The sequence below is a fragment of the Oncorhynchus mykiss genome, chromosome 27 (assembly GCF_057628025.1).
Source record: "Oncorhynchus mykiss isolate SJ-2025 chromosome 27, ASM5762802v1, whole genome shotgun sequence".
In the NCBI taxonomy this organism is placed as follows: Eukaryota; Metazoa; Chordata; class Actinopteri; order Salmoniformes; family Salmonidae; genus Oncorhynchus; species Oncorhynchus mykiss.
In genome coordinates this window covers 37,885,974-37,910,985 of record NC_143048.1, presented here as the reverse complement: position 1 = coordinate 37,910,985, position 25,012 = coordinate 37,885,974, and the positions used below count along the sequence as shown (strand labels likewise).

The 25,012-nt window shown below is 47.2% G+C and overlaps 1 protein-coding gene across 10 annotated transcripts in view; it reads right to left on the bottom strand.

Moving 5' to 3' along the window:
• Positions 1-25,012, bottom strand: part of LOC110507948 (arf-GAP with Rho-GAP domain, ANK repeat and PH domain-containing protein 1) — a 145,157-nt gene that overhangs the window by 53,725 nt on the left and 66,420 nt on the right. For all 10 annotated transcript variants that reach the window (XM_090223958.1, XM_090223957.1, XM_090223959.1 and 7 more), the window contains 2 exons: positions 810-984; positions 515-649 (listed from right to left, as the gene is read on the bottom strand). In XM_090223958.1, the coding sequence (XP_090080084.1) occupies positions 515-649; positions 810-984 (310 nt within the window). The remainder of the gene's footprint in view (positions 1-514; positions 650-809; positions 985-25,012) is intronic.

Genomic DNA, 25,012 nt, shown 5'->3' with positions numbered 1-25,012 from the left:
CGGGACTAGAGGAAGGGACTGGAAGAAGGGACTACAGGACTAGGGGAAGGGACTAGAGGAAGGGACTACAGGACTAGGGGAAGGGGAAGGGATTGAGGGGCAAGAGGAAGGGACTACGGGACTAGAGGAAAGGACTAGGGGAAGGGACTACAGGACTAGGGGAAGGGTTTGAGGGGCAAGAGGAAGGGACTACGGGACTAGAGGAAAGGACTAGGGAAGGGACTACGGGACTAGAGGAAAGGACTAGGGGAAGGGACTACGGGACTAGAGGAAAGGACTAGAGGAAGGGACTACGGGACTAGAGGAAAGGACTGGGGGAAGGGACTACGGGACTAGAGGAAAGGACTAGGGGAAGGGACTACGGACTAGAGGAAAGGACTAGGGGAAGGGACTACGGACTAGAGGAAAGGACTAGGGGAAGGAACTAGGGGACTCGAGGAAGGGACTAAGGGAAGGGACTAGGGGAAGGACAAGAGGACTAAGCAAGAAACTAGGGTGTGTGTGATTGGCTCACCCTCCCTGGCCTTGCGCTCCGTAATAGGCCGGACCATGGAGGCGGTCTTGAAAAGGAAGCCATTGTGAGTGACGGGGTGCTGTGGTGAATAGTGTTGAGGCTCCATGTCCCCAGTCACCTCCGAACGAGGCAGCTCTGCAGACACACAACACGCACAGTAATTATTCAACAGGAATAAAACACGCACAGTAATTATTCAACAGGAATAAACAACATGTAAATATGTGAATGAATACAAATGAATATGAATATATATGAATCAACATGTTATCTGTCAACAGGAGTGTGTGTGTACCTGTGTTGAGGTTGTGAGAGAGGAACTGGGCCTGTAGTTTCTGGTTGTGTGCGAGTGCCAGGGAGAGGGGGGAGGGACAGTCAGTCTGGCCAGTAGAACAGTTCACATCAGCTCCACAGAACACCAGACACAACGTTTCCAGCACATCACTGCACTGCACGTTTATACACAGGGCCTGGAGAGGGAGAGAGTGAGAGAGTGAGAGTGGGGGAAGAGAGGGTAGGAGGGATAATTGTTTCAAATTCAGAAAATGATCACTTTGTCAGTATTATCTAGGAGGAACTAACTTGGCTGCCATGGAATGATATTATGGTGAATAGGAGCTTTTTGGTTGAAACAGCAGTGACCAGATTGTTGTTGTAGCTGTGCCACAGCAGTATTAGTAAACTTGTTTCTGAATTCATGGTTCAGGGTCTCAGGCAGTGCCTCAATGCCTCAAATAATGATACATTTCTGTTATGACTAAAAAAGTAATATGTGAAGTCAGCCAATATGTATTGTATTTTGTTGAATATCTGTAGGCCTATGTCGGTCACTTAAATTCTGGAATCGTCTTAGAACATCGTGACACATAACCTAGGACATTACACAAGACTACATTCCAAACCTTACTCCTACCTACAGTCCACCTGTTGTTGTTGTTGTTGGGCAAAGCAGTGTTGCAGCTTGACTCAGAGCTGTGGTTCAGAACAATCCACTCTTAAAGTGTTTCTCAACTGAGACCAATTATACATCTCTGAGGACTTTTAGGTTGAGGGGACAGGGGGTAAAATCCTCCAGGGTGTAGGGACAGGAACAGGGTAAGGAGACAGGGAGGTAAAATCCTCCAGGGTGTAGGGACAGGGACAGGGTAAGGGGACAGGGTAAGGGGACAGGGAGGTAAAATCCTCCAGGGTGTAGGGACAGGGAGGTAAAATCCTCCAGGGTGTAGGGACAGGGGGTCAAATCCTCCAGGGTGTAGGGACAGGGGGTAAAATCCTCCAGGGTACAGGGACAGGGACAGGGTAAGGGGACAGGAAGGTAAAATCCTCCAGGGTACAGGGACAGGGTAAGGGGACAGGGAGGTAAAATCCTCCAGGGTACAGGGACAGGAAGGTAAAATCCTCCAGGGTACAGGGACAGGGTAAGGGGACAGGAGGGTAAAATCGTCTAGGGTACAGGGACAGGGTAGGAGTATATGGGATGAGGGGACAGGTTAACTCAGAACCAGGCTAAGAAATGAAAGCAGTCAGTGAGGGAGAGACTGCTCCGTTGAGAGAGACCAGGAGAGATGGAGGGAGGAAAGAAAGGAGGGTGTTTTTACAGCTGAGCTCAACGCAGCCTTCCAGCTTGAGCACACTGAGCCCAACACAGTAACACCCACCTTGTTACACACACATGCTGCCGAACTGTCTCTGAACCAACAACCCCCCCCACACACACACACACAGCTGCACTCTCTCTGAACCAACAACCCACACACACGCAGCTGCACTCTCTCTGAACCAACAACCCACACATGCTACTGCACTCTCTCTGAACCAACAACCCACACACACACAGCTGCACTCTCTCTGAACCAACAACCCACACACACACAGCTGCACTCTCTCTGAACCAACAACCCACATACACACAGCTGCACTCTCTCTGAACCAACAACCCACACATGCTACTGCACTCTCTCTGAACCAACAACCCACACACACACAGCTGCACTCTCTCTGAACCAACAACCCACACACACACAGCTGCACTCTCCTCTCCCTTCCTCAGCTCTCCCTCGCCTGTTTCTTCTTCATATCCCTCCCATCAGTCACATGAGGGAAACCAGAGTCAGGGATTCACTCACACACTCAGGTGTGGGCTATAGCCACCAATCGGTTCACAGGAAGGCTGAGCAAGAAAATAAGAAAAAGGCCTCTGAGAAATAAGTGCTTCAAGACTTCCAGCCCTCACACATCTGCACACACACACACACACCCATCTGCACACACACATCTGCACACACACATCTACACACACACGGAGGAATCCAATACTTTTAGACAACCCCTGGAGAGGCAGAGAGACAAACGTTTTTCAGAGGACCGTGTGGACTGCACTCTATACCCTGGGTGTGTCTCTGAAAACATAACTCAGTTAGCTACAGTCCTCCTTTCTACAGAAAAGATTAACAAAAACATGCAAGTCTTGTAATCAGAGAGTGATTACAGATACCACTTCCCTCGATCCTCCCCCCTCCAACTAACAAAGGTTTTACCCGCATGGAAAGCAGAGGATCACACACACGAGACAGGAAGTGACCCATATGTTCCAGCATTACCTCACCAGAGAGACCGAGCAGACAGACAGACCGAGCAGACAGACAGACTGAGCAGACAGAGAGACCGAGCAGACAGAGAGACCGAGCAGACAGAGAGACCGAGCAGACAGAGAGACCGAGCAGACAGAGAGACCGAGCAGACAGAGAGACCGAGCAGACAGAGAGACCGAGCAGACAAAGAGACCGAGCAGACAGAGACCTCTCTCTCTCTCTCGCTTTCTGTCTTTCTCTGCCTCTGTCTCTCTCTTTTTCAGTTCAAAGGGCTTTATTGTTTTGGGAAACATATGTTTACATTGCCAAAGTAAATGGAATAGACAATAAATAAAAGGGAAATAAACATTAGTAAACATCACAAAGGTTTTCAAAGAATATAGACATTTCACATGTTATATTATTGGCTATGTACAGTGTAGTAACAATGTGCCAATAGTTGAAGTATGAAAAGGAAAATAAATCAACTGAAATATGTTTATTTTATTTATTGATTTTTATTTTACCTTTATTTAACCAGGCAAGTCAGTTAAGAACAAATTCTTATTTTCAATGAAGGCCTAGGAACAGTGGGTTAACTGCCTGTTCAGCGACCTTGTCGGCTCGGGGTTTGAACTTGCAACCTTCCGGTTACTAGTCCAACGCTCTAACCACTAGGCTACCCTGCCGCCCCGTGTTGTATGTGTTGTATTTATGTTGTTTGCCCTTTTCTTATGGCAACGGGCCACAAATCTTGCTGCTATGATTGCAGACTGCGTTAATTCGCCTAACACATACGAGTTGGTCATTGTTTGATTTGTTTTCAAAGTCTTTGTGGATCTGTGTAATCTGAGGGAAATATGTGTCATACATTTGGTAGGAAGTTAGGAAGTGCAGTTCAGTTTCCAACTAATTTTGTGGGCAGTGTGCACATAGCCTGTCTTCTCAAGAGAGCCATGTCTGCCTACGGCGGCCTTTCTCAATAGCAAGGCCATGCTCACTGAGTCTGTACATAGTCAAAGCTTTCCTTAAGTTTGGGTCAGTCACCGTGGTCAGGTATTCTGTCACTGTGTATTCTCTGTTAAGGGCCAAATAGTATTCTAGTTTGCTCAGTTTTTTTGTTAATTTCTTGACACATTGGAAATAATTATATTTTTGTTTTCTCATGATTTGTCTGGGTCTAATTGTGCTGCTGTCCTGGGGCTCTGTGGGGTGTGTTTGTAAACACAGAGATCAAAACATTTGACATACCAATTAGGATCTGGCTAAAAAAAATACTTGAATCTGTTCTAGAACCCATTGTCCTTTATGGTTGTGGGGTCTGGGGTTCGCTCACCAACCAAGAATTCACAAAATGGGACAAACACCAAATTGAGACTCTACATGCAGAATTCTGCAAAAATATGCTCAGTATACAATGTAAAACACCAATAATGCATGCAGAGCAGAATTAGGCCGATACCCGCTAATTATCAAAATCCAGAAAAGAGCCTTTTAAATTCTATAACCACCTAAAAGGAAACGATTCCCAAACCTTCCATAGCAAAGCCATCACCTACAGAGAGATGAACCTGGAGAAGAGTCCTCTAAGCAAGCTGGTCCTGGGGCTCTGTTCACAAACACACCCCACAGAGCCAACAATAGAGGGATAAGGATAGAGAGAAAGATGTGAGAATAGAGGGATAAGGATAGAGAGAAAGAGGTGTGAATAGAGAGAAGGATAGAGAGAAAGATGTGAGAATAGAGGGATAAGGATAGAGAGAGAGAGGTGAGAATAGAGGGATAAGGATAGAGAGAAAGAGGTGAGAATAGAGCGATAAGGATACAGAGAAAGAGGTGAGAATAGAGGGATAAGGATAGAGAGAAAGAGAGTAAAGCCAAGTTCTAGAAATTGATCTCTTCCTGGTAGCCATATTGACACACATCCAAAGTCTAAACAAACAACCCCATAAATGGTTTAGTGCAGTCAGCCACACCACGTCTGCACCCACCCAGCACTTACCGTATACACTGAACAAAAATATAAATGCAACATGTAAAGTGTTGGTCCCATGTTTCATGAGCTGAAATAAAAAATCCCAGAAAGGTTCCATACGCACAAAAAGCTTACTTTGCTCCAATTCTGTGCAGGAATTTGTTTACTTCCCTGTTAGTGAGCAAGATAATCCATCCACCTGACAGGTGTGGCATATCAAGAAGCTGATTAAACGGCATGATCATTACACAGATGCACCGTGTGCTGGGGTCAATAAAAGCCACTCTAAAATGTGCCGTTTTGTCACACAACGCCACAGATGTCACAACGGTGTGAGGGAATGTGCAATTGGCAAGCTGTTGATAGAAAATTGAATGTTAATTTCTGCCTCCAACGTCGTTTTAGAGAACTTGGCAGTACATCCAACTGGCCTCACAACAACAGACCACGTGTAACCACGTCAGCCCAGAACCTCCACATCTGGCTTCTTCAACTGCGGGATCGTCTGAGACTAGCCATCCGGAAAGCTAGTTAAACAGGAGTATTTATGTCTGCAAGAAAGCCCTTTTTGTGGGGAAACACTCATTCTGATTGGCTGGGCCTGGCTCCCCAGTGGGTGGGCCTATGCCCTCCCAGGCCCACCCATGGCTGCGCCCCTGTCTAGTCATGTAAATCCATAAATTTGGGCCTAATGAATTTATTTAAATTGACGGACTTCCGTAAAATAATTTTAATTGTTGCATGTTGCGTTTATATTTTTGTTCAGTATACATTTTTGTCATTTAGCAGACATCCAGAATGATTTACAATTAGTGCATTCATTTTAAGATAGCTAGGTGGGACAACCTCATATCACAGTCATAGTAATTACATTTTGGGGGTCGGGTGGGGGGTGCTGTGGGATTAATCAAGATAATCTTATCAGAAGATTTCGTGAAGATCGGCAGACCCTCAGCTCTCCTGAAGTTAGGGGGAATTTAGAAGATCGGCAGGGACTCAGCTCTCCTGAAGTTAGGGGGAATTTAGAAGATCGGCAGGGACTCAGCTCTCCTGAAGTTAGGGGGAATTTAGAAGATCGGCAGGGACTCAGCTCTCCTGAAGTTAGGGGGAATTCAGAAGATCGGCAAGGACTCAGCTCTCCTGAAGTTAGGGGGAATTCAGAAGGTCGGCAGGGACTCAGCTCTCCTGAAGTTAGGGGGAATTCAGAAGGTCGGCAGGGACTCAGCTCTCCTGAAGTTAGGGGGAATTCAGAAGATCGGCAGGGACTCAGCTCTCCTGAAGTTAGGGGGAATTCAGAAGGTCGGCAGGGACTCAGCTCTCCTGAAGTTAGGGGGAATTCAGAAGGTCGGCAGGGACTCAGCTCTCCTGAAGTTAGGGGGAATTCAGAAGGTCGGCAGGGACTCAGCTCTCCTGAAGTTAGGGGGAATTCAGAAGGTCGGCAGGGACTCAGCTCTCCTGAAGTTAGGGGGAATTCAGAAGGTCGGCAGGGACTCAGCTCTCCTGAAGTTAGGGGAAATTTAGAAGATCGGCAGGGACTCAGCTCTCCTGAAGTTAGGGGGAATTTAGAAGATCGGCAGGGACTCAGCTCTCCTGAAGTTAGGGGGAATTCAGAAGATCGGCAGGGACTCAGCTCTCCTGAAGTTAGGGGGAATTTAGAAGATCGGCAAGGACTCAGCTCTCCTGAAGTTAGGGGGAATTCAGAAGGTCGGCAGGGACTCAGCTCTCCTGAAGTTAGGGGGAATTCAGAAGGTCGGCAGGGACTCAGCTCTCCTGAAGTTAGGGGAAAACTTGTTCCACCATTGGTGCTGTGCCAGGACAGACAAGAGCTTTGACTGGTATGAGCCAGCCCCTCGTATGTGTGGGAGGGCCAATATACCTGAGGTGGCGGAACCGAGTGCTCGGGTTGGGGTGTAGGTTTTGAACCACACAGACATATTGAGAAACTCCTAAACCACTAACACACACAAACATATCCCAAACAATCCACACACATTCCTCTGCATCTCATAACACTGTCAGCCTACAGTCACACTGTCAAACTAATATTCTCAGTGGTTCCGGTCTAATCACTGGGTTGGTTGATGTATTAGAATGTGGAGGTTAGCTGTGAGGTAGACTGGCACCCATGTAAAAGCAGTGCTAACCTGTACTGCAGGATGCTAGAAAAGTGTACATCATTGAGCTTCACTATGTTATAAGTGTGAAGTTTAGCAATGAAATGAGGATAAAAGTTATTCCTGACCATGTCAGCAAAAACTCCTGGCACTAGATATAAGATGCTAGCATAGTTTAGCTGTGATGTGCTTTAAATGCTAGCATAGATTAGCTGTGATGTGCGATAAGATGCTAGCATTGTTTAGCAGTGATACGCTATAAGATGGCAACATTGTTTAGCAGTGAAGTGCTACAGTATAAGACATTAACATTGTTAGGCTGGGATGTGCTAGAATGCTAACATAGTTTAACAGTGATGTGCCATGAGATGTTAGCATACAGGTAACTGCCAAAATAACGGAAAAACCAACATAAAGTGTGTTAATAGGGTGTTGGGCCACGAGCCAGCAGAACAGCTTCAATGTGCCTTGGTATAAATTCTACAGGTGTCTGGAACTCTATTGGAGAGATTCGACACCATTCTTCCACGAGAGATTCCATCATTTGGTGTTGATGGTGGTGAAAACCACTGTCTCGGACGCCAATCTACTGTAGAATCTCCCATAAGTGTTCAATTGGGTTGAGATCTGGTGACTGACACATACACACATCCTTTAAACCCCTGTGCTTCTTCTTCTATCCATGGTAGCCAAAATAATGGGCAACTGGGCATTTTTACACATGACCTAAGCATGATGGGATGTTAACTGCTTAGTTAAGTCAGGAGCCACGCCTGTGTGGAAGCACCTGCTTTCACTATACAGTGGGGAGAACAAGTATTTGATACACTGACGATTTTGCAGGTTTTCCTACTTACAAAGCATGTAGAGGTCTGTCATTTTTATCATAGGTACACTTCAACTGTGAGAGACGGAAACTAAAACAAAAATCAAGAAAATCACATTGTATGATTTTTAAGTAATTAATTAGCATTTTATTGCATGACATAAGTATTTGATCACCTACCAACCACTAAGAATTCTGGCTCTCGCAGACCTGTTAGTTTTTCTTTATAAAGCCCTCCTGTTCTCCACTCATTACCTGTATTAACTGCACCTGTTTGAACTCGTTACCTGTATAAAAGACACCTGTCCACACACTCAAACAAACAGACTCCAACCTCTCCACAATGGCCAAGACCAGAAAGCTGTGTAAGGACATCAGGGCTAAAATTGTAGACCTGCACAAGGCTGGGATGGGCTACAGGACAATAAGCAAGCAGCTTGGTGAGAAGGCAACAACTGTTGGCGCAATTATTAGAAAATGGAAGAAGTTCAAGATGAAGGTCAATCACCCTCGATCTGGGGCTCCATGCAAGATCTCACCTCGTGGGGCATCAATGATCATGAGGAAGGTGAGGGATCAGCCCAGAACTACACTGCAGGACCTGGTCAATGACCTGAAGAGAGCTGGGACCACAGTCTCAAAGAAAACCATTAGTAACACACTACACCGTCATAGATTAAAATCCTGCAGCGCACGCAAGGTCCCCCTGCTCAAGCCAGCGCATGTCCAGGCCCATTGGACGTTTGCCAATGACCATCTGGATGATCCAGAGGAGGAATGGGAGAAGGTCATGTGGTCTGATGAGACAAAAATAGAGCTTTTTGGTCTAAACTCCACTCGCCGTGTTTGGAGGAAGAAGAAGGATGCGTACAACCCCAAGAACACCATCCCGACCATGAAGCATGGAGGTGGAAACATCATTCTTTGGGAATGCTTTTCTGCAAAGGGGACAGGACGACTGCACCGTATTAAGGAGAGGATGGATGGGGCCATGTATCGCGAGATCTTGGCCAACAACCTCCTTCCCTCAGTAAGAGCATTGAAGATGGGTCTTGGCTGGGTCTTCCAGCATGACAACGACCCGAAACACACAGCCAGGGCAACTAAGGAGTGGCTCCGTAAGAAGCATCTCAAGGTCCTGGAGTGGCCTAGCCAGTCTCCAGACCTGAACCCAATAGAAAATCTTTGGAGGGAGCTTAAAGTCCGTATTGCCCAGTGACAGCCCCGAAACCTGAAGAATCTGGAGAAGGTCTGTATGGAGGAGTGGGCCAAAATCCCTGCTGCAGTTTGTGCAAACCTGGTTCTAAGAACTACAGGAAACGTATGATCTCTGTAATTGCAAACAAAGGTTTCTGTACCAAATATTAAGTTCTGCTTTTCTGATGTATCAAATACTTATTTCATGCAATAAAAAGCAAATTAATTACTTAAAAATCATAATGTGATTTTCTGGATTTTTGTTTTAGATTCCGTCTCTCACAGTTGAAGTGTACCTATGATAAAAATGACAGACCTCTACATGCTTTGTAAGTAGGAAAACCTGCAAAATCGTCAGTGTATCAAATACTTGTTCTCCCCACTGTACTTTGTATCTCTCATTTACTCAAGTGTTTCCTTTATTTTGGCAGGTACCTGTATGTGCTATAAGATGGAAGCATAGTTCAGCAGAGTGGGAGAGGGAGCGGACTCTTACAAGGTTGTCCATTCAGAAAGGTGAGACTGCGGAGAATCTGACCACACAAAGAACACATGGAGTCACACATACCAGTGTATCTCTACCCCAAACACACACACCCCCTCGGTCTCTCCCACACATATACCAGTGTATCTCTACCCCTCCACACACCCTCTGTCTCTCCCACATACATACATACAATTACTATAATACCCACACACAGGCACACACAGGCAGCTGGGATTATGATATACTGGACACAGACCAAAGTCTGGCTTCAGCTCCATTCAGACATCTACTCGGACAACACACAAATTCGGACACACACACTCGGATTCATACACACTCGGACACAGCATTCCAACATGTCCCCATCCAGCTGAGCATAGAGGAAGGGTAAGGCTGTGAGGCAAAGTCCATTTCAATCATCCAACTCACATACTGTATTTACACAGTTCAACACTCACACAAATACAACTCTGAGAAACACACCAAAATAAATACAACCCTCAAACACACAGTCCCGCTCACATTTTATACACATGACGCACAAACCAACACTTATCTAAAAGATACAAAACAAGCCTTTTCCACAAACATACAGACACACAGAGCACAGAGTTATACTGGCAAACAGCTACTTCAGTAGTACACTCACCCATGAGCTGACATTATAGTCCTCTTGACTGTCACTGGTGTGTGTGTATGTGTGTGAGTGAGTGCATGTGTGTGTGGGTGCCACACTGAATAGTTCCAAGTGACAACCCTCCAAGAGCACTCCTCACAAAGCTACACGTCAACTACACCACAGCAGGAAAGAGAGAAAGAGGGACAGACAGAAACCTTCCCCAGCTCCACTGATCTGATCCAAACAATGAGACAGAGAAAAGGGGCGGAGAGGAGAGCAACTCTGGAGAGGAGGAATTAGAACACATTCCTGTAGAAAGACCATGATGATGTCAGAGGGAGGGGTGGAGTCCTGCCACAGTTAGATAAACAAAGCAGCATGAGCTCCGACACACACTAATACATGCCAGAGGTGGGCTTAGGCCCAAGGGAGAGCACGGAGAGAAACACTGTCCAGATAAGAAAATGGAGCAGAGAAAGTGAGGGAGAGAAAGAGAGAAAGCGAGGGAGATAAGAGGGGGGAGCAGGAGAACAAAGGATTCATTTAGTCCAATGCATAAAGAGAGTGAGAGTGTGTGTTTCTCCCTGTGCTGTTGCATCCTGGTCCAACAATCAGAATCAGAGAGAAAACTTCCTGTATTTTGAGTTTCTTTAAATCTCTGCTGCACACACACATGACACACACACGACACACACACACGACACACACACATGACACACACACACGACACACACACATGACACACACACATGACACACACACAGGGAGTGAGCAGCTGGTAAACTAAATCACTTAAGGAGGAAAATGGAATCACTCAAAGTCAAGTGATGTGATTCACAGACAGACACAGAGACACACAGACAGACACAGATACAGACACAGAGAGACACAGACACAGACACAGACACAGACACAGACACAGAGACAGAGACAGAGACAGAGACAGAGACAGACACAGACACAGACACAGACACAGACAGAGACAGAGACAGAGACAGAAACCGAGACAGAAACCGAGAGAGAAAGCGAGAGAGAGACAGACATACACAGACAGAGAGATATGTGCAGTTGGCATTGCTTCTGGTAACTGGGTTAAGAGGCTATTGACTGACCCAGCTAAGAGCTGTAACACTGAGGCATTCACTACACAGAAACACACACACACACACACACTGAATGGAAGAGATGGGGGGGGGGGGGGGGGTAGTGGAGGGGATGGATACTGAAGGATTAAAGATACCGGAGGGGTATACTGTAGATACCGGAGGGGTATACTGTAGATACTGGAGGGGTATACTGTAGATACTGGAGGGGTATACTGTAGATACTGGAGGGGTATACTGTAGATACTGGAGGGGTATACTGTAGATACTGGAGGGGTATACTGTAGATACTGGAGGGGTATACTGTAGACACTGGAGGGGTATACTGTAGACACTGGAGGGGTATACTGTAGATACTAGAGGGGTATACTGTAGATACTAGAGGGGTATACTGTAGATACTAGAGGGGTATACTGTAGATACTAGAGGGGTGTACTGTAGATACTAGAGGGGTATACTGTAGATACTGGAGGGGTATGGATACTAGAGGGGTATACTGTAGATACTGGAGGGGTATACTGTAGATACTGGAGGGGTATACTGTAGACACTGGAGGGGTATACTGTAGATACTAGAGGGGTATACTGTAGATACTAGAGGGGTGTACTGTAGATACTAGAGGGGTATACTCTAGATACTGGAGGGGTATGGATACTAGAGGGGTATACTGTAGATACTGGAGGGGTATACTGTAGATACTGGAGGGGTATACTGTAGATACCGGAGGGGTATACTGTAGATACTGGAGGGGTATACTGTAGATACTAGAGGGGTATACTGTAGATACTGGAGGAGTATACTGTAGATACCGGAGGGGTATACTGTAGATACCGGAGGGGTATACTGTAGATACTAGAGGGGTGTACTGTAGATACTAGAGGGGTATACTGTAGATACTGGAGGGGTATACTGTAGATACTGGAGGGGTATACTGTAGACACTGGAGGGGTATACTGTAGATACTGGAGGGGTATACTGTAGATACTAGAGGGGTATACTGTAGATACTAGAGGGGTGTACTGTAGATACTAGAGGGGTATACTGTAGATACTGGAGGGGTATACTGTAGATACTGGAGGGGTATACTGTAGATACTGGAGGGGTATGGATACTAGAGGGGTATACTGTAGATACTGGAGGGGTATACTGTAGATACTGGAGGAGTATACTGTAGATACCGGAGGGGTATACTGTAGATACTAGAGGGGTGTACTGTAGATACTAGAGGGGTATACTGTAGATACTGGAGGGGTATGGATACTAGAGGGGTATACTGTAGATACTGGAGGGGTATACTGTAGATACCGGAGGGGTATACTGTAGATACCGGAGGGGTATACTGTAGATACTGGAGGGGTATACTGTAGATACTGGAGGGGTATACTGTAGATACTGGAGGGGTATACTGTAGATACTGGAGGGGTATACTGTAGATACTGGAGGGGTATACTGTAGATACTGGAGGGGTATACTGTAGACACTGGAGGGGTATACTGTAGATACTGGAGGGGTATACTGTAGACACTGGAGGGGTATACTGTAGATACTAGAGGGGTATACTGTAGATACTAGAGGGGTATACTGTAGATACTAGAGGGGTGTACTGTAGATACTAGAGGGGTATACTGTAGATACTGGAGGGGTATGGATACTAGAGGGGTATACTGTAGATACTGGAGGGGTATACTGTAGATACTGGAGGGGTATACTGTAGACACTGGAGGGGTATACTGTAGATACTAGAGGGGTATACTGTAGATACTAGAGGGGTGTACTGTAGATACTAGAGGGGTATACTCTAGATGCTGGAGGGGTATGGATACTAGAGGGGTATACTGTAGATACTGGAGGGGTATACTGTAGATACTGGAGGGGTATACTGTAGATACCGGAGGGGTATACTGTAGATACTGGAGGGGTATACTGTAGATACTAGAGGGGTATACTGTAGATACCGGAGGAGTATACTGTAGATACCGGAGGGGTATACTGTAGATACCGGAGGGGTATACTGTAGATACTAGAGGGGTGTACTGTAGATACTAGAGGGGTGTACTGTAGATACTGGAGGGGTATACTGTAGATACTGGAGGGGTATACTGTAGACACTGGAGGGGTATACTGTAGATACTGGAGGGGTATACTGTAGATACTAGAGGGGTATACTGTAGATACTAGAGGGGTGTACTGTAGATACTAGAGGGGTGTACTGTAGATACTAGAGGGGTATACTGTAGATACTGGAGGGGTATACTGTAGATACTGGAGGGGTATACTGTAGATACTGGAGGGGTATGGATACTAGAGGGGTATACTGTAGATACTGGAGGGGTATACTGTAGATACTGGAGGAGTATACTGTAGATACCGGAGGGGTATACTGTAGATACCGGAGGGGTGTACTGTAGATACTAGAGGGGTGTACTGTAGATACTAGAGGGGTATACTGTAGATACTGGAGGGGTATACTGTAGATACTGGAGGGGTATACTGAAGACACTGGAGGGGTATACTGTAGATACTGGAGGGGTATGGATACTAGAGGGGTATACTGTAGATACTAGAGGGGTGTACTGTAGATACTAGAGGGGTGTACTATAGATACTGGAGGGGTATGGATACTAGAGGGGTATACTGTAGATACTGGAGGGGTATACTGTAGACACTGGAGGGGTATACTGTAGATACTGGAGGGGTATGGATCCTAGAGGGGTATACTGTAGATACTGGAGGGGTATACTGTAGACACTGGAGGGGTATATTGTAGATACTGGAGGGGTATGGATAAAAGAGGGGTATACTGTAGATACTGGAGGGGTATACTGTAGATACTGGAGGGGTATACTGTAGATACTGGAGGGGTATACTGTAGATACCGGAGGGGTATACTGTAGATACTAGAGGGGTATACTGTAGATACTAGAGGGGTATACTGTAGATACTAGAGGGGTGTACTGTAGATACTAGAGGGGTATACTGTAGATACTGGAGGGGTATGGATACTAGAGGGGTATACTGTAGATACTGGAGGGGTATACTGTAGACACTGGAGGGGTATACTGTAGATACTGGAGGGGTATGGATACTAGAGGGGTATACTGTAGATACTGGAGGGGTATACTGTAGATACTGGAGGGGTATGGATACTGGAGGAGTATACTGTAGATACCGGAGAGGTATACGGTAGATACCGGAGGGGCATACTGTAGATACCGGAGGGGTATACTGTAGATACCGGAGGGGTATACTGTAGATACCGGAGGGGTATACTGTAGATACCGGAGGGGTATACTGTAGATACCGGAGGGGTATGGATACTGGAGGGGTATACTGTAGATACTGCAGGGGTATACCGTAGATACCGGAGGGGTATACTGTAGATACCGGAGGGGTATACTGTAGATAGTGGAGGGGTATGGATACTGGAGGGGTATACCGTAGATACCGGAGGGGTATACCGTAGATACCGGAGGGGTATACTGTAGATACCGGAGGGGTATACTGTAGATACCGGAGGGGTATACTGTAGGCACTGGAGGGGTATGGATACTGGAGGGGTATACTGTAGATACTGGAGGGGTATACCGTAGATACCGGAGGGGTATACCGTAGATACCGGAGGGGTATACTGTAGATACCGGAGGGGTATACTGTAGATAGTGGAGGGGTATGGATACTGGAGGGGTATACTGTAGATACTGGAGGGGTATACCGTAGATACCGGAGGGGTATACTGTAGATACCGGGGGGGTATACTGTAGATACCGGAGGGGTATACTGTAGATACCGGAGGGGTATACTGTAGATACCGGAGGGGTATACTGTAGACACTGGAGGGGTATGGATACTGGAGGGGTATACTGTAGATACTGGAGGGGTATACCGTAGATACCGGAGGGGTATACTGTAGATAGTGGAGGGGTATGGATACTGGAGGGGTATACTGTAGATACCGGTGGGGTATACTGTAGACACTGGAGGGGTATGGATACTGGAGGGGTATACCGTAGATACCGGAGGGGTATACTGTAGATAGTGGAGGGGTATGGATACTGGAGGGGTATACTGTAGATACTGGAGGGGTATACCGTAGATACCGGAGGGGTATACTGTAGATAGTGGAGGGGTATGGATACTGGAGGGGTATACTGTAGATACTGGAGGGGTATACCGTAGATACCGGAGGGGTATACTGTAGATACCGGAGGGGTATACTGTAGATACCGGACGGGTATACTGTAGATACCGGACGGGTATACTGTAGATACCGGACGGGTATACTGTAGATACCGGAGGGGTATACTGTAGATACCGGAGGGGTATACTGTAGATACCGGAGGGGTATACTGTAGATACCGGAGGGGTATACTGTAGATATCGGAGGGGTATACTGTAGATACTGGAGGAGTATACTGTAGATACTGGAGGGGTATACTGTAGATTCTAGAGGGGTATACTGTAGATACTAGAGGGGTATACTGTAGATACTGGAGGAGTATACTGTAGATACCGGAGGGGTATACTGTAGATACCGGAGGGGTATACTGTAGATACTAGAGGGGTGTACTGTAGATACTAGAGGGGTATACTGTAGATACTGGAGGGGTATACTGTAGATACTAGAGGGGTATACTGTAGATACTAGAGGGGTGTACTGTAGATACTAGAGGGGTATACTGTAGATACTGGAGGGGTATACTGTAGATACTGGAGGGGTATACTGTAGATACTGGAGGGGTATGGATACTAGAGGGGTATACTGTAGATACTGGAGGGGTATACTGTAGATACTGGAGGAGTATACTGTAGATACCGGAGGGGTATACTGTAGATACCGGAGGGGTGTACTGTAGATACTAGAGGGGTGTACTGTAGATACTAGAGGGGTATACTGTAGATACTGGAGGGGTATGGATACTAGAGGGGTATACTGTAGATACTGGAGGGGTATACTGTAGATACTGGAGGGGTATACTGTAGACACTGGAGGGGTATACTGTAGATACTGGAGGGGTATGGATACTAGAGGGGTATACTGTAGATACTAGAGGGGTGTACTGTAGATACTAGAGGGGTGTACTGTAGATACTGGAGGGGTATGGATACTAGAGGGGTATACTGTAGATACTGGAGGGGTATACTGTAGACACTGGAGGGGTATATTGTAGATACTGGAGGGGTATGGATAAAAGAGGGGTATACTGTAGATACTGGAGGGGTATACTGTAGATACCGGAGGGGTATACTGTAGATACTAGAGGGGTATACTGTAGATACTAGAGGGGTGTACTGTAGATACTAGAGGGGTATACTGTAGATACTGGAGGGGTATGGATACTAGAGGGGTATACTGTAGATACTGGAGGGGTATACTGTAGACACTGGAGGGGTATACTGTAGATACTGGAGGGGTATGGATACTAGAGGGGTATACTGTAGATACTGGAGGGGTATACTGTAGATACTGGAGGGGTATGGATACTGGAGGAGTATACTGTAGATACCGGAGAGGCATACGGTAGATACCGGAGGGGCATACTGTAGACACCGGAGGGGTATACTGTAGATACCGGAGGGGTATACTGTAGATACCGGAGGGGTATACTGTAGATACCGGAGGGGTATGGATACTGGAGGGGTATACTGTAGATACTGCAGGGGTATACTGTAGATACCGGAGGGGTATACTGTAGATACCGGAGGGGTATACTGTAGATAGTGGAGGGGTATGGATACTGGAGGGGTATACCGTAGATACCGGAGGGGTATACCGTAGATACCGGAGGGGTATACCGTAGATACCGGAGGGGTATACTGTAGATACCGGAGGGGTATACTGTAGATACCGGAGGGGTATACTGTAAATACCGGAGGGGTATACTGTAGGCACTGGAGGGGTATACTGTAGATACCGGAGGGGTATACTGTAGATACCGGAGGGGTATACTGTAGATACCGGAGGGGTATACTGTAGACACTGGAGGGGTATGGATACTGGAGGGGTATACTGTAGATACTGGAGGGGTATACCGTAGATACCGGAGGGGTATACTGTAGATAGTGGAGGGGTATGGATACTGGAGGGGTATACTGTAGATACCGGTGGGGTATACTGTAGACACTGGAGGGGTATGGATACTGGAGGGGTATACTGTAGATACTGGAGGGGTATACCGTAGATACCGGAGGGGTATACTGTAGATAGTGGAGGGGTATGGATACTGGAGGGGTATACTGTAGATACTGGAGGGGTATACCGTAGATACCGGAGGGGTATACCGTAGATACCGGAGGGGTATACTGTAGATACTAGAGGGGTATACTGTAGATACCGGAGGGGTATACTGTAGATACCGGAGGGGTATACTGTAGATACCGGAGGGGTATACTGTAGATACCGGACGGGTATACTGTAGATACCGGAGGGGTATACTGTAGATACCGGAGGGGTATACTGTAGATACCGGAGGGGTATACTGTAGATACCGGAGGGGTATACTGTAGATACCGGAGGGGTATACTGTAGATATCGGAGGGGTATACTGTAGATACTGGAGGAGTATACTGTAGATACTGGAGGGGTATACTGTAGATTCTAGAGGGGTATACTGTAGATACTAGAGGGGTATACTGTAGATACTGGAGGGGTATGGATACCGGAGGGGTATACTGTGGATACTGGAGGGGTATACTGTAGATACCGGCGGGGTATACTGTAGATACCGGCGGGGTATACTGTAGATACCGGCGGGGTATACTGTAGATACCAGAGGGGTATACTGTGGATACCAGAGGGGTATACTGTAGATACTGGAGGGATATACTGTAGATACCGGAGGGGTATACTGTAGATACTGGAGGGGTATACTGTAGATACGGAGAGGTATACTGTAGATACCGGAGGGGTATACTGTAGATACCGGAGGGGTATACTGTAGATACTAGAGGGGTATACTGTAGATACTAGAGGGGTATACTGTAGATACTAGAGGGGTATACTGTAGATACCGGAGGAGTATACTGTAGATACCGGAGGGGTATACTGTAGATACTGGAGGGGTATGGATACTGGAGGGGTATACTGTAGATACTGGAGGAGTATACCGTAGATACCGGAGGGGTATACTGTAGATACCGGAGGGGTATACTGTAGATAGTGGAGGGGTATGGATACTGGAGGGGTATACTGTAGATACTGGAGGGGTATACCGTAGATACCGGAGGGGTATACCGTAGATACCGGAGGGGAATACCGTAGATACCGGAGGGGTATACTGTAGACACTGGAGGGGTATGGATACTGGAGGGGTATACTGTAGATACTGGAGGAGTATGGATACTGGAGGGGTATACTGTAGATACTGGAGGGGTATACCGTAGATACCGGAGGGGTATACCGTAGATACCGGAGGGGTATACTGTAGATACCGGAGGGGTATACTGTAGATAGTGGAGGGGTATGGATACTGGAGGGGTATACTGTAGATACTGGAGGGGTATGGATACTAGAGGGGTATACTGTAGATACCGGAGAGGTATACGGTAGATACCGGAGGGGTATACTGTAGATACCGGAGGGGTATACTGTAGATACTAGAGGGGTATACTGTAGATACTAGAGGGGCATACTGTAGATACCGGAGGAGTATACTGTAGATATCGGAGGGGTATACTGTAGATACCGGAGGGGTATGGATACTGGAGGGGTATACTGTAGATACTGGAGGGGTATACCGTAGATACCGGAGGGGTATACTGTAGATACCGGAGGGGTATACTGTAGATAGTGGAGGGGTATGGATACTGGAGGGGTATACTGTAGATACTGGAGGGGTATACCGTAGATACCGGAGGGGTATACCGTAGATACCGGAGGGGTATACTGTAGATACCGGAGGGGTATACTGTAGACACTGGAGGGGTATGGATACTGGAGGGGTATACTGTAGATACTGGAGGAGTATACTGTAGATACCGGAGGGGTATGGATACTGGAGGGGTATACTGTAGATACCGGAGGGGTATACTGTAGATACCGGAGGGGTATACTGTAGATACCGGAGGGGTATACTGTAGATACTAGAGGGGTATACTGTAGATACTAGAGGGGTATACTGTAGATACCGGAGGAGTATACTGTAGATATCGGAGGGGTATACTGTAGATACCGGAGGGGTATGGATACTGGAGGGGTATACTGTAGATACTGGAGGGGTATACCGTAGATACCGGAGGGGTATACTGTAGATACCGGAGGGGTATACTGTAGATAGTGGAGGGGTATGGATACTGGAGGGGTATACTGTAGATACTGGAGGGGTATACCGTAGATACGGGAGGGGTATACCGTAGATACCGGAGGGGTATACTGTAGATACCGGAGGGGTATACTGTAGATACCGGAGGGGTATACTGTAGACACTGGAGGGGTATGGATACTGGAGGGGTATACTGTAGATACTGGAGGAGTATACTGTAGATACCGGAGGGGTATACTGTAGATACCGGAGGGGTATACTGTAGATACCGGAGGGGTATACTGTAGACACTGGAGGGGTATGGATACTGGAGGGGTATACTGTAGATACTGGAGGAGTATACTGTAGATACCGGAGGGGTATGGATACTGGAGGGGTATACTGTAGATACCGGAGGGGTATACTGTAGATACCGGAGGGGTATACTGTAGATACCGGAGGGGTATACTGTAGATACTAGAGGGGTATGGATACTGGAGGGGTATACTGTAGATACTGGAGGAGTATGGATACTGGAGGGGTATACTGTAGATACTGGAGGGGTATACCGTAGATACCGGAGGGGTATACCGTAGATACCGGAGGGGTATACTGTAGATACCGGAGGGGTATACTGTAGATAGTGGAGGGGTATGGATACTGGAGGGGTATACTGTAGATACTGGAGGGGTATGGATACTAGAGGGGTATACTGTAGATACCGGAGAGGTATACGGTAGATACCGGAGGGGTATACTGTAGATACCGGAGGGGTATACTGTAGATACTAGAGGGGTATACTGTAGATACTAGAGGGGCATACTGTAGATACCGGAGGAGTATACTGTAGATATCGGAGGGGTATACTGTAGATACCGGAGGGGTATACTGTAGATACCGGAGGGGTATGGATACTGGAGGGGTATACTGTAGATACTGGAGGGGTATACCGTAGATACCGGAGGGGTATACTGTAGATACCGGAGGGGTATACTGTAGATAGTGGAGGGGTATGGATACTGGAGGGGTATACTGTAGATACTGGAGGGGTATACCGTAGATACCGGAGGGGTATACCGTAGATACCGGAGGGGTATACTGTAGATACCGGAGGGGTATACTGTAGATACCGGAGGGGTATACCGTAGATACCGGAGGGGTATACCGTAGATACCGGAGGGGTATACTGTAGATACCGGAGGGGTATACTGTAGACACTGGAGGGGTATGGATACTGGAGGGGTATACTGTAGATACTGGAGGAGTATACTGTAGATACCGGAGGGGTATGGATACTGGAGGGGTATACTGTAGATACCAGAGGGGTATACTGTAGATACCGGAGGGGTATACTGTAGATACCGGAGGGGTATACTGTAGATACTAGAGGGGTATACTGTAGATACTAGAGGGGTATACTGTAGATACCGGAGGAGTATACTGTAGATATCGGAGGGGTATACTGTAGATACCGGAGGGGTATACTGTAGACACTGGAGGGGTATGGATACTGGAGGGGTATACTGTAGATACCGGAGGAGTATACTGTAGATACCGGAGGGGTATACTGTAGATACCGGAGGGGTATACTGTAGATACCGGAGGGGTATACTGTAGATACTGGAGGAGTATACTGTAGATACCGGAGGGGTATGGATACTGGAGGGGTATACTGTAGATACCGGAGGGGTATACTGTAGATACCGGAGGGGTATACTGTAGATACCGGAGGGGTATACTGTAGATACTAGAGGGGTATGGATACTGGAGGGGTATACTGTAGATACTGGAGGAGTATGGATACTGGAGGGGTATACTGTAGATACTGGAGGGGTATACCGTAGATACCGGAGGGGTATACCGTAGATACCGGAGGGGTATACTGTAGATACCGGAGGGGTATACTGTAGATAGTGGAGGGGTATGGATACTGGAGGGGTATACTGTAGATACTGGAGGGGTATGGATACTAGAGGGGTATACTGTAGATACCGGAGAGGTATACGGTAGATACCGGAGGGGTATACTGTAGATACCGGAGGGGTATACTGTAGATACTAGAGGGGTATACTGTAGATACTAGAGGGGCATACTGTAGATACCGGAGGAGTATACTGTAGATATCGGAGGGGTATACTGTAGATACCGGAGGGGTATGGATACTGGAGGGGTATACCGTAGATACTGGAGGGGTATACCGTAGATACCGGAGGGGTATACTGTAGATACCGGAGGGGTATACTGTAGATAGTGGAGGGGTATGGATACTGGAGGGGTATACCGTAGATACCGGAGGGGTATACCGTAGATACCGGAGGGGTATACCGTAGATACCGGAGGGGTATACTGTAGATACCGGAGGGGTATACCGTAGATACCGGAGGGGTATACTGTAGATACCGGAGGGGTATACCGTAGATACCGGAGGGGTATACCGTAGATACCGGAGGGGTATACCGTAGATACCGGAGGGGTATACTGTAGATACCGGAGGGGTATACTGTAGACACTGGAGGGGTATGGATACTGGAGGGGTATACTGTAGATACTGGAGGAGTATACTGTAGATACCGGAGGGGTATGGATACTGGAGGGGTATACTGTAGATACCGGAGGGGTATACTGTAGATACCGGAGGGGTATACTGTAGATACCGGAGGGGTATACTGTAGATACTAGAGGGGTATACTGTAGATACTAGAGGGGTATACTGTAGATACCGGAGGAGTATACTGTAGATATCGGAGGGGTATACTGTAGATACCGGAGGGGTATGGATACTGGAGGGGTATACTGTAGATACTGGAGGGGTATACCGTAGATACCGGAGGGGTATACTGTAGATACCGGAGGGGTATACTGTAGATAGTGGAGGGGTATGGATACTGGAGGGGTATACTGTAGATACTGGAGGGGTATACCGTAGATACCGGAGGGGTATACTGTAGATACCGGAGGGGTATACTGTAGATACCGGAGGGATATACTGTAGATACCGGAGGGATATACTGTAGACACTGGAGGGGTATGGATACTGGAGGGGTATACTGTAGATACTGGAGGAGTATACTGTAGATACCGGAGGGGTATACTGTAGATACCGGAGGGGTATACTGTAGATACCGGAGGGGTATACTGTAGATACCGGAAGGGTATACTGTAGACACTGGAGGGGTATGGATACTGGAGGGGTATACTGTAGATACTGGAGGAGTATACTGTAGATACCGGAGGGGTATGGATACTGGAGGGGTATACTGTAGATACCGGAGGGGTATACTGTAGATACCGGAGGGGTATACTGTAGATACTAGAGGGGTATGGATACTGGAGGGGTATACTGTAGATACTGGAGGAGTATGGATACTGGAGGGGTATACTGTAGATACTGGAGGGGTATACCGTAGATACCGGAGGGGTATACCGTAGATACCGGAGGGGTATACTGTAGATACCGGAGGGGTATACTGTAGATAGTGGAGGGGTATGGATACTGGAGGGGTATACTGTAGATACTGGAGGGGTATGGATACTAGAGGGGTATACTGTAGATACCGGAGAGGTATACGGTAGATACCGGAGGGGTATACTGTAGATACCGGAGGGGTATACTGTAGATACTAGAGGGGTATACTGTAGATACTAGAGGGGCATACTGTAGATACCGGAGGAGTATACTGTAGATATCGGAGGGGTATACTGTAGATACCGGAGGGGTATGGATACTGGAGGGGTATACTGTAGATACTGGAGGGGTATACCGTAGATACCGGAGGGGTATACTGTAGATACCGGAGGGGTATACTGTAGATAGTGGAGGGGTATGGATACTGGAGGGGTATACTGTAGATACTGGAGGGGTATACCGTAGATACCGGAGGGGTATACCGTAGATACCGGAGGGGTATACTGTAGATACCGGAGGGGTATACTGTAGATACCGGAGGGGTATACCGTAGATACCGGAGGGGTATACCGTAGATACCGGAGGGGTATACTGTAGATACCGGAGGGGTATACTGTAGACACTGGAGGGGTATGGATACTGGAGGGGTATACTGTAGATACTGGAGGAGTATACTGTAGATACCGGAGGGGTATGGATACTGGAGGGGTATACTGTAGATACCGGAGGGGTATACTGTAGATACCGGAGGGGTATACTGTAGATACCGGAGGGGTATACTGTAGATACTAGAGGGGTATACTGTAGATACTAGAGGGGTATACTGTAGATACCGGAGGAGTATACTGTAGATATCGGAGGGGTATACTGTAGATACCGGAGGGGTATGGATACTGGAGGGGTATACTGTAGATACTGGAGGGGTATACCGTAGATACCGGAGGGGTATACTGTAGATACCGGAGGGGTATACTGTAGATAGTGGAGGGGTATGGATACTGGAGGGGTATACTGTAGATACTGGAGGGGTATACCGTAGATACGGGAGGGGTATACCGTAGATACCGGAGGGGTATACTGTAGATACCGGAGGGGTATACTGTAGATACCGGAGGGGTATACTGTAGACACTGGAGGGGTATGGATACTGGAGGGGTGTACTGTAGATACTGGAGGAGTATACTGTAGATACCGGAGGGGTATACTGTAGATACCGGAGGGGTATACTGTAGATACCGGAGGGGTATACTGTAGACACTGGAGGGGTATGGATACTGGAGGGGTATACTGTAGATACTGGAGGAGTATACTGTAGATACCGGAGGGGTATGGATACTGGAGGGGTATACTGTAGATACCGGAGGGGTATACTGTAGATACCGGAGGGGTATACTGTAGATACCGGAGGGGTATACTGTAGATACTAGAGGGGTATACTGTAGATACTAGAGGGGTATACTGTAGATACCGGAGGAGTATACTGTAGATATCGGAGGGGTATACTGTAGATACCGGAGGGGTATGGATACTGGAGGGGTATACTGTAGATACTGGAGGGGTATACCGTAGATACCGGAGGGGTATACTGTAGATACCGGAGGGGTATACTGTAGATAGTGGAGGGGTATGGATACTGGAGGGGTATACTGTAGATACTGGAGGGGTATACCGTAGATACCGGAGGGGTATACCGTAGATACCGGAGGGGTATACTGTAGATACCGGAGGGGTATACTGTAGATACCGGAGGGGTATACTGTAGACACTGGAGGGGTATGGATACTGGAGGGGTATACTGTAGATACTGGAGGAGTATACTGTAGATACCGGAGGGGTATGGATACTGGAGGGGTATACTGTAGATACCGGAGGGGTATACTGTAGATCCCGGAGGGGTATACTGTAGATACCGGAGGGGTAAACTGTAGACACTGGAGGGGTATGGATACTGGAGGGGTATACTG